Raw genomic sequence first — 11,562 nt, forward strand, 5'->3', positions numbered from 1 at the left:
TCACCACAGCAAGCAAGGCCACCCATATGTTGGAAGGTACAGAACTTTGGAGGAAGTTGCCCTTTTTTTCAAAATATCATCATTTGAAAAATTAAATGTAATACAGGAAACCAGTATTAAAGGAGATTACAACTTCAATAAAAAATGAAAAAAGAAAAATTAAAAGTTATTTTTTCCCTTTCAACATTTCCTTCTTTACTCTCCCAGTTGTATTCTATGTCCTAAATACTTTCACTTGCCGAGAGCTCTCATTATCTTAAGTGGGAGGTCTAACTAAGCACTGGAGGGAAAACAGGACTCTATTATTACATGCGCCATTCCCTACATGGGAGCATATAACCATGCACTGCATAATGTCATACTCTTCTGATACTGTTGCAGTGGCCTGTCCAAACTGCCTTATCTCCATTTTTTTTGCAATCAAATTCTTAAGATATTTTGGCCTAACATGAAAATTCAAACATCCTATTTTAGATATTTATAATAGCACTTTTTAAAATAAAGTTTGGCAAAAAAAAACACCTCATGTCAATTAGTATGTCTCTATTTTTTCCATATTTTCTAAATGAAGAATGGATTTACACCCAAGTCAAAAGTTGGAAGCTGCTAAGCAACTGCTAAGCAAGAGCACCATAACAATTTCTCATGCTGTTTCAACCTTATGTTATTTGAAAGTGCCAGGTTAGAAACCTTAGACAAAGTTTATCATAAAAAATGTGACAGATTTAACAATAGTGAAGGGGAAAAAAAATGTAAGAACAACAAGGTGTAAACATTTGGGTGCATATTAGGATTTTCTCTTTTGCGATTTTCCAGGAAGACTGATGTTCTTATCCCCAAGGAGAGAAATCCAACTTTGTATTAATGCACAACCATCCATACCTCGTTTTGAACATGCATGCATTTCACTTCTAGTCCTATACAGGACCCAGGACTGCCAAATGCTTATCATTCTCACCACTAAGAAAAGTCAGCAAGAATTGACAGTGCATGGCACCTTACCAGGTTGCTCAGCACTTTGCAGGAGCACTCCGCTACTAAGGTCCGAGCCAAAATCCATTGATATAAATGGGTTTCTTCAAAACAATCTTACCATAGGCTTCAAAAACTTTCTGATCAGCCCTTTTTTAGAAGCAAGATAAAAATTCTGAATGTGTAATTAACATATAATCAACTCAAAGGATTTTAGACCTGGTTGTTCATTATTAGCCAAGAAGAACATTTCTCTCCTGCTGGCCAAACAAACGATAGTCAAAAAAATTTGCAATGAGATTGCATACAGAATGTAAAATAAGCCTTGTACACTGACTGCTAGAGGATCGAACGCATATTGTTTTCTGCTTGTAGTATATAGTCATAGAGTAGAATATCTTACTTCACACAGTACTCCAAGACTCTATAACAAATATAGCATTATCTTTATTCTATTTTTCTGTGTTTTGGGCCTAGTTTTTAGAAGTGCAATCGCCTTTCATGCTCTGCACCTTCCCTTTACTTATGTAAAACCTGGATCTATACGCTAATTTGAGTACAATGAAAAATACACGCTTCTCCACTCAAATATACAGACCCCTTATACATTTTTAGGTATACATAAAATTGTTCAAATACAGATTTATGTAATGGTAAGCAATGTCTAGTTTGCTTTTTCTTTATTGTCAGAGCAGTTGACAAAACAGTTATAGTACACTTAGGAGCAGAAAATGCTATATTTTAATTTTGAGGGCCCAATCCTGTCCTATGGAAGTCTTCAAGAGTTTTGCCACTGACTGCAACCATTGAGTCAGACTCTAGCTTCAGCAGCAAACCTTGCAGCTAACTTCCTTACCTCACAGTTATGTCAAATGATATAAAAACAGAGAAGGGAGGGAGGAGGGAGAAGAAAAAAACATTGACAGCATTACAGAGCCCAGAAATATCCATTACAATTATTATAATAGGCAGGATTAGAAGAGCATTTTGATTGAATTAAGACCCTGATCCATGCCTCATTCAAGTCAATAAGCAGACCCCCAAGTCACTACTGGTCCTCTATCCAACTTATTATGGCTTCTGACCAAGTTGTGGAGAGCTGAAATTATTTGTGCAAGAGATGCCAACCAGCTCAGGTTTAAAGGTGCCACTGACTTCATTTCTTTAGAGACAACATTTTCAGGTGGATTTAAACATATTTTTTTGATATAAACTACTGCTTGCACAAAAAACTGAATCTGTATCTGCAAATGAGCATGAACATATACATTTGATGCCTTCATAAAGAAACATGCCAGAAACCATACATTGTTACTCTTACATGAGATATGTACCTTGCTTTTAGGAAGGCAAAATGAAGGGAGGGAAAAAAAAGAAAATATTTTTATAGAGTTATGGTTGCACACAGCAGAGACGAAGCTTAATCTGCAACTTGCTCACTCGCTCTCTCTTTTCTGCTCAGGCAAAAGATACCGTTTTAACCCCTTTGCAGCTTAAAAGTCAGCAGCTCTTAGTTGCTAAGCCAAAAGCTAAGAGTGAAGTTGCTGCTGAAGACTGGACCCTATAGGTATCTATACACATGCTCTGATGCTTTCTAATTAGAACACATCAGAGCAGGCTTGATTAATCTAATTAGCATGCTCCAGCATACTGCAAAATCATACGTATTCAGTGTCCTGCATTTCAAAATGGCGGCAGGGCACTTTAACTAACACTGGGTCAAACAAGCTTTAGTTAAGCACCCCCACAGCCATTTTGAAACGTAGGAAGCTGAATACATGTGATGCCCAGGTGTTTATTAGAGCAGCTGTCCAGGAGCCACTCTAATTAAAACATCTCCTACCCCAAAGCACATGTATAGACACCCCATGAATGGATCTAAGATTTTGAAAAGGGCTAAAAAATTTAAACTACAGGGCTGTGAAATAGAAGAAAGACCAGGAGCGGCTAAACTGCAAATCCTTCAGCAAAATTGCTGAAGACAGACTAGCTTGATTAGGAGAACATCAAGACCATTAAAAAAGAGAGTGGGATATTAATCCCTGTTGAATGAAAAACAATTAGCAGAAATCAAAGTTTCTAACGAACCATAAAAAGTCAATTGATGCCCTCAGTGCTGCCCCGACAGATGTGCCATTGCTGCTATTCTGAAAGAAAAACCAGTTTCTCCATATAAGACATGAACCCCAATTTTGGAAGACTCATTTTGGGAAGGAGCACACATACTATACTAGTATATGCAATATTTTTTAAGGGAGTTTTCAAAAAGCCCATTACTGAGAACCTAAACAAGCATTTATGTTTTTCAAAAATGCATCTTTTACTTAACTGTTTAAATGTTAATTAGAAATCTCCCTAGTTAAGCAATACCCACAAATTAAGAGGCACTGTGAAATATAGTGCACTGGCAATAAGCCAGAACCCCCTGCCTGAAGAGCAGGTTAGCTCACAAACAAATGTCCTGTTGTAAGCCATTAATTATTTCTATCTGCAATGACTTGAGGGAGACACAAGCAGATGAGAAGAGCATAAGCCGGGCATGTAATTCACTGTAGCCCTGATCCTAGAGACAGATCCACATAGGTGAACCCATATACTTGGGGTTTTGTACAGGTGTCCCTTGCACAGTAAAAGCTTATAAGCATAATCCGCCATCACTTACTTGATCAAAGCTCCTACCATTAGGAAACCCTACCACAAATCTGAGCAAGAAAAGCAGCAAAATGAATTCCTTCATTATATTACTTAGACTCTAAATTGTAGGCTCTCTGTTATAGGAATACCCTATAGAACATAAAATAAATTAAATCAAGCTGGTTCCATTGAGGCTGCTTTAAAAAGTCTACAACTTTTTAAGAGAGATTTTTTAAATATTCTACAAATTGAACAGCAGGAACAGATTTATTTTTAAATGAAGTCTATAAAAGTCTTAAATACAGGTAAATAAATTGCTGTATTCTACAGGACTTAGCGATGCTTCCTTCCTACCAAAACACCAAAGTCTCAGTTCAGGAAGATAACTTAAGCAAATACTTCTCTCTAAAAACCATAAGTAATCTAAGTGAAATTAACTGGCTTACTCACATACTTAATTTAGGTGCATAACTCTGTATTTTTTCTGAATTATGGCCCTAACAGGTAGGGAAAATATTTAAGTTATTCTCTAATTGTTATTTCCTTATAATTGAATAAATGCAAATTAAAGATTCTGGAATGCTGGTGGTGCCCAGACCCACACAACAGCCCTGAGGATGATTTCAGATTAATTCTTGCTGAGCTTAACTATATATTTGTAGTCTCCAGGGCTCACTGAAAAGGACAAGAAGCTTTTCTGCAATAAGCATTAAGGTTTAAAATCTTTAAAGCTCAGAGATGTGATGGCCTAGGAAAGTGACACTGCAGTTTGGAGGTTTTCTCTGTAGGTTGCTGGCTCCAACCCAGGAGGAGCCAAAAGTAATAATAAATTGTAATTATCTCAATAGATCATTCCACAATTCTAGATAGATATAAAGGTTTATCTATGGGAATATAATTGCAGGATCATGACCTACAGCTTTTAATCTGACACCTGGCACAAAGACACCATTTACACTTCATTTCACATGGTTTCATTATTCCTTTCTTCTCTAATCAGCCTAAGAACTGATGAGTACACAAATAGATACATTTTTTCTACCTTGCTTCATAATGAAGTAATAAAAATACCTAGCTCTCAAGTGCTTTAGTATTTTCATAATTATTATTCTTTTAAAACAGTCACAAGTATAATATTATATCTACCATATCAGGAGTCTTTGCAAACGTGGTTTCAGTAAGAGTATAGACCCACCATTCATCCCATTGTACACGGTTCTGTGATGAGGTGACATGTCATCTGCTCCTTGTCTCCTCAGGGTACCTTCTCTGCTGCCTCCTCCAAGATGCTTCAGATGTTCTGGACTTCCTCCATAATGCTGTTTGAGATGCTCAGGGCTAGTACCCCTCACTTTGTGGAGATGCTCTGTGCTTCCACTCAGTGCATGTTTCTGAAGGTGCTCTGGGCTACCACTGCTGTGCTTTTGATGCTCTGGGCTACTACCAGGTCTATGTTTCTGAAAGTGTTCAGGGCTACTACTTAAAATGTGCTTAGGAAGAGTTTCTGGACTACTACTGGCATGCTTTTGATGCTCAGGACTACTTTTACCAATGGCTTTGTGATGTTCTGGACTTGGTCCTTTTAGGTGTTTCTGATGATCAGGACTTCCAGAGCTCCTGGGTTTTTGAAGGTGCTCTGGGCTAACACTCCTATGTTTTTGATGCTCAGGGCTTCCCTCACTCCTACTTTTTTGGAGATGCTCAGGACTGGTACTTGGGTGATGTTTATGATGGTCTGGACTGTCTGTACTTCCAGTGCTAGAAGTGCTGCTCCCATCACCAACATCTCGAATATAGGGACTTGCTGCATTTAACTGGCAGAGGCTGATTTGGCTGTCTATAGAACTCCTGCTGCCTGCTCCGCCACTTTTCTCTTCATCCAACAAAACACAGAGTTCTTTTAATTCCAGGTTCTCTTTAACTACTTCTTCTTGTCTCATCTCCAGTTCTTTCAGTTTCTGTAAGTATAAGGCAACCTCTTTGTGCATAACCCCAGCACTGTACCTGCCCAGTCTTTGCCACTCTCGGGATACCTTCTTGCCTTTCTGTCTATCGTCATCCAGGAAACAACAAAGGTCTCTCAGTTCTTGGTTATCTTCCTGCAGCTTCTGATTGATATCCTTTAAAATATGACAATCACCAGTGAGAGAAGTTTCCAAAAATGAACATTTATTCAAACATTCAACAGTGTAAGAGCCAATTAATACTACAGATCTGTCATCTAATTTCCCCAGCCTCCTCTATTAAGGACATGTCAACCAAAAGAAGAACTAGAAATTTGCATGTTGCCTGACCTGCTACAACTGCACAGTGTTTCTGTAAAAGAGGAAATTGTCCAAATACAGAAGTGAACATCGCCATGACTGAATCTGAAAAGGTTCCTAGATTATTCTCAGATATAGCACCAAAAATCTCATTTATTTAAGCAAAATAATTGAAAACCCTTATTCTCCAAAAAGAGCAGAAGAAATCTCATAGTCTCCGTCATGAGATTTTCAATAGTATGATACTATCCTGTTGTACATTATTAATGAACAAAAAACAGGAAGTGTAAGGGAGCTACTAATTTCATATATCTAAGGTTTAAATCTATTTTAAATTTGATGAACTACATACACAGACAAAACCAAACTCTTCACAGCTTAAAAATATTTGGGTGTTTGATTTGTTTCCTGTTTTGCACAGAAGAATCTCATAAAATCTGATTGATGCTAAATTGGTTCAACCCAAAAAAAAATGTTTAGAACATGCCCTCATGCCCTTCTCCAACTGCTGAAAATTCATACTGTGAAGTAAACTTATTCAAGCCACTGCTATAGCAGAACATGATGCAGAGTGAACCTTTTTTTAATCCAGGAAGGGAGGTGTCAGCAGTGCACTGGCACAGGGCACACTACCACAGGGGGCAACAAATTAATAGAAGCACATCAGGGAAGAGGGGGAGCACTCTGCAAATGACCCGCTCACTTTTTTAATCTAAATACATTTCTAACAAATCATGTTTCCTTTTTACATTTAATATGAAAACTAGAGATTAGCCACCCCTGTGACATATTAGCCTTTTGGAAAGTCCTATTTCTTCTACTTTCCTAATAACAAAGATGGCTGATGCACCCCAGGCAGTAATCCCAGGATAGTCTTTTTTTTTTTTAAAAGGAAAAAAAAAAAAGAAATTGGCTGCTGAAATCCTGCTAAAGTTCAATGGGAGTTGGGAACCCAACACCCTCAAACTCCTTGAAAAAAAAACTATAGCCATAAAGCTTTCCAGAGCTAGCTTCCAAGTTTTTAAACATATGTAAAATATTCTACTTGTTAAAAAGAGAATAAGACCTCTGTAATGAATAATATCTCAAATGAACTTTTAAAACTTTAAAGAGAGACCTATAAATTATTCAAAGAAAATTCATTTTCAAGTTCCATTTCAGGAGTATGGGAAAAAAAGGGGAAATAAAAGCATCACTTAGGGAGTTCAGAGTTGGATGGCACTATCACCCATCCCCAGACATATTTCTTCAGCTAAACTTGTATATATAAAAAAGCTTTATATAAACAAGCTAATATGCTGTAGTTACAACATCTTTGCCATACAAGGCACACAGAATGACAGCCTGAACTTTGTATTCCTAAGGCTAGTGTTGAAATAGACCCTTAATTTTATTATTACTAGTATCAGCATGCTGTCAGATAGGATCCTGGCAATTTCTGATGCCATGTATTATCAAAATGGAAACAAATTTAGCCATGCTTGGCAGGACAGGAATATATGAGAAAGGGGAAATTTCAGCACTTTAGATTTTTTTTTCTTCACTAAGGTGCCCTGTATGAGCTAGCAGTCTGAATCTGCTCTACAGGACTGGCACTTCCTTAGACCATGCCCTTCTGTGCATTTCTTCCCGCCCCCAACCTCAGTTTCCCCTTGGTTTGAAAAACTTCCTTAGAAATTTCACATCTCCAGACAAGAGGATGGAAAGTGTTCCCACAACTAGAGAAACTTATTTTTCCATAGAACGATTTTGATAAGTTACATCACACGGCAGTAGTCTTTACACATGCCAAGTCTTGAGGGCAGGGTAATCATGGACAATCCTCAACCAGAAAATACAGAGTTAATAATAACCAGGAATAACTAATAACGAGCCAGGGAAACCTGATATGCCTCTCACAAGAGTCAGAGGAAATATTCTATAGAAAATTATTAGGATAGGTTTTAAAACAGAAGCATCTCAAAATAGGAGGAACTCTCTGAAGGTACATACAGCTCAGAGATTCTGCTATCATATCCTCTTTGCAGAACAAAGAAGTCAGAGGATGGCATTAGTGAACCCAAATCAGGGAGGTTCCCCACAAATCTGTCACAGGGCATAAGGGAGACATAAATATTAAAGGCTCCCTGGAAGCCTAGCTGGAAACTTCACTGATAGATTTAGAAACAATCTTAAAACAGTAACAGTATTTAACAGATCAGTAAGTCATAAAAAATTCTGGGGCTGTGTAGCACTGCACCACCCTTCATCTCATCACCTCCACATGAAATGGAAACATGAAAACCCTTCAAGGGTATGAGGTTTACGGATCAAGTGTACCCAGAACTCCTCAACGTTTCTGATGAATCCTGTTTGACAGCTTGCCTCAGCACTCAGGTGAAAGATAAAACCCAAGTGAATAGTCAAGCAGTTCAAACTCCTATTCTCTATAGGACAAATCCTAAAATCCTTATTCAATTTCTGTTCTGTCCTCACGAAGGGAAACTACCAACTCTCAGTGAAGGAAATAAAGGAATTGCCCTCTCCACGTGGAATTTTCCCGGTGCAGGGGTGTCAGCTGTTTCTCAGCATCATCCCTGGACTCTTGACGGTCTCTCTCCAAGTCTGTGTATGAGGGAGGGAAGATGTTCTCATGACTCCCCATGCTCCCTAGGCTCACAGAGATCCTGTGCTTAACTCTTCCAACCTTACTCCCCAGTATATACCGCCCCACCCCCAGTCAACACAACCCAAAGGGAATCTGAGCATAATCCAATGACACTGCCAGATATCAGTGTTTTGCAAGGAGCTTCTTTATGCTGGTGAAATCTCAGGTTAGCTTCCCATATAGGATTCCTTTAGCGCCAAAGGCCAACGGTGCAAAGCTAGTGCAAAAGCTGGGTGCTCCTCCACAGCAAAACCCTGGACCCACTGATGTCAAGAAGACTTTTAGCACTGACAACGAGCAGCTCCAGGGTTTCACCCCTGCTCCCAACCCCTGGCATCCAGATGAATGTAAAGAGAACCTGCACAATAGAGGGATCAAACACCCCTTCTTCCACACTGGACCGGAAGAAGTCCCTCCAGGGGAGGAAGAGTGGGGAAGGAACACCTTGCCAGCCCCGGGTGTCCTGGCTGCCAGCAGCCACGGGAGGACTCGGCCCTGGGTCATTTCCTTCCATCGCTGGCGTCACCCAGTCTGAGAAGTGCCGCGCTCAGGACTTTTCCTCAGCCCCCACCTCAAAGCCATGGGTTGCGGTTTGAGTAGGGCTGATCCTGCCTCGAGGCAGAGAACCGGACAGGAGGTGGCCTCTGCAGGCGCCAGCCAGTCCCGCTTCCCTGGGGCTGCACCTAATGGCTTGGCTGAGGCTGCCCTTGCCTGCACCGGATGCAGAGATGTTAGGGACAGGGGGAGACCTTACAGGATCATCAGGGCCCAGCCCCCCTGCACGTGGGCAGCGACAACTGCCGGGGGCTGTACCCCATGCTCGAACTGGGAGGGACTGGGGGGGCTGGGAGCTGCACTGACAACATGTCCCAGAGGCAGGACACGGGGTGCTGCCTGCCCCGCGCCGTGGCCCCGCAGGGGAGGCAGAGGCAGGCTGGCGGCGGGGCGGGGCGGGGGGTACCTTGAGGCCGCGGATCTCCCCGAGGTGCAGCTGGAGGCGGCGGTTGACCTCGCGGATGAGGTTGCTGTGGTCCAGCATCGCGCTCATCTTCTCCGCCTCGGCGCGGCGCAGGCTGCGCACCAGCTCCTCCTTGCTCCACTTCAGCAGCTCCTCGTCGGGCACCTTGGACAAGTCCTCGCCCCCCGTCGCCGCCGCCGCCGCAGCCCCGCTACTTTCCCCCGCTGCTGCCGCCGCCTTGGACATGGTGGCGGCCAAACTTCAGGCCGGGGGGCGGGGGGCGGCGGCGGCGGTGGCTGTAGCGCGGGGCTCAGGGCCCCTGTTCGCCCGCCCCCGGGATGCCTGGGCTCCGCGCCGGCCGGCGGCAGGGCGAGCTCCCCGGCCCCGCTGCCGGCACGAGTGAGGCGGCCTGGGGCGGCCGGCGGCTTTTCACGGCGGGCGCGGGCCATGTGCGACCCACGGGGAGGGAAGGAGCAGGCGGGGAGGAGGGAGGGAGGGAGCCGCCGGCCAGCGCAGAGCAGCGGCGCCACCTGCCGGCCCGCCCTGCCCACAGCACAGCCCGGCCGCCAGGGCAGGGGCGGGCTCCTCTTGGGAACCGCGGCGCTCAGCGGGGGCAGGGAAGCAGGCATGGGTGGGGAGAAAATATTGCTTGTGGGAGCTGAGAAAAAATTCAACTTACAAGATACTTCTACTGTGCTGCTTTTGGTTGCTTTGGGGCCGGCGCCTGCTGGCGGTAGAGGGGGGCGCAGCGCAGTGGCTAGGGTGGTTTTCTGGTCCTCTAGTGGTATGAAACCGGACCAACGGCCACCTATTGATATGAAACCGGACAAACAGACACTCTTTATGTCCTCTATTTTTCACACACCCCACTCCCTGCTGCCCACATCACCTCAGCTGCCTGCGGAAGCTCGCCAGGCCCCTCCCCCAGCCTCAGGAGGGGGAGCAAGCAACATTCATGGTGGGGGGGGACATTGCACTAAATGCCACTGTCCTCTATTCTTAAAGGTACCTGGATGGATGCCCTCGCTGTAGCGGTGGCGCAGGAGCAGCAGGGCTGAGCGCCCATAGGGCGCTGGCCTGGCTGCGCTCCTCAGGGGGGCGGGCAGCTGCTACACAGGTAGCTGGTTATCCACCTACAGAAGCAGGGCTGGCAGGGACCTCCGGAGGTCATCTAGGCCAATGGTTCTCAACCTTTTTGGTACCAGGACCCATAATGACTAGTCCTGACCCAGTGCCCCTCACTCCAAACCCGCTCCCCCCCGTCCCAGTGCGTGGGGCAGTGCAGGGGAGCCCCAAGCAGCCCTTCACAGGCTGGAGCTCTGCCAGCCTGCAAGGGAAAAGCCACCATTTCCCACATTTTTCTCCTTAAAGGAGGAGAATCCATTTTTAAAGTTTGTTAATCCATTTTAAAAGTTTGTTCACACAACCCTTCCATATCTTCCTGCAACCCACTTTTGGGACCCGACCCACAGGTTCACCCCACTGCCTGAGGCAGGATCAGCTCTACCCAAACCATCCCATACAACCATCATCTAAACTCCATGTAAGATGCCTTCAACCCTGACACAACACAGACCTTCATGCTCGAACCTGCCACAGGTAAAGCAGGGGAACACAGCAGCCCATGCCCTGCCCCTATGAAATGCTGTCTATATGCTCAAGAGACCCCCACCCCCTCGGGGAAGGCAAAAACCGCCACAATCCATACCAATCTGACCATGGGGTAAAATTAATTCCTGACCCTAAACATCTTGTTTATCTGATTGTGAGGCAACCTTGAAAGGATCTCAAGGCACCCCAGGGTGCTGTGGCACCCTGCTTGAGAAACCCCAGTTTAAGGCTTAGGTCAGCACTACTTCAGCTCCCTGGCAAACCAGCAAGCACAGCCATGAGATCCCCTATTGCCCTCCTTTCCAAAGCTGCTGGAGAGAGGCCCCCTATGGGCACTTCCTCACCTTTTGCTGCCTGCCAGCGTCCTCACAGCAGCTGGTGCCCTCCAGCTTTGCACAGCTGCTGCCTGGAGCCTCACAGACTCCCCGGAAGAGCCTGCATGTAAAAGCATTCTGGTGGTTTGGGAATGGCAGCTG

General features: G+C 44.1%; 1 protein-coding gene across 6 annotated transcripts in view; it reads right to left on the minus strand.

The window, feature by feature from the left end:
* CCDC85A (coiled-coil domain containing 85A) overlaps positions 1-9,875 on the minus strand; it is a 178,482-nt gene extending 168,607 nt beyond the window's left edge. For 3 of the 6 annotated variants that reach the window (XM_019549250.1, XM_019549248.1, XM_019549249.1), the window contains exons 1-2: positions 9,479-9,873; positions 4,802-5,726 (exon numbers count right to left, since the gene is read on the minus strand). In XM_019549250.1, the coding sequence (XP_019404795.1) occupies positions 4,802-5,726; positions 9,479-9,721 (1,168 nt within the window). In that variant the 5' untranslated portion in view covers positions 9,722-9,873. Of the gene's footprint in view, positions 1-4,801; positions 5,727-9,478 lie in introns of all 6 variants that reach the window. The other 3 variants (XM_019549247.1, XM_019549246.1, XM_019549245.1) reach the window with 2 other exon arrangements.
* Between the last annotated feature and the right edge of the window lie 1,687 nt (positions 9,876-11,562).

Source organism: Crocodylus porosus, unplaced genomic scaffold (assembly GCF_001723895.1).
Source record: "Crocodylus porosus isolate Cpor-Errol unplaced genomic scaffold, CroPor_comp1, whole genome shotgun sequence".
In the NCBI taxonomy this organism is placed as follows: domain Eukaryota; kingdom Metazoa; phylum Chordata; order Crocodylia; family Crocodylidae; genus Crocodylus; species Crocodylus porosus.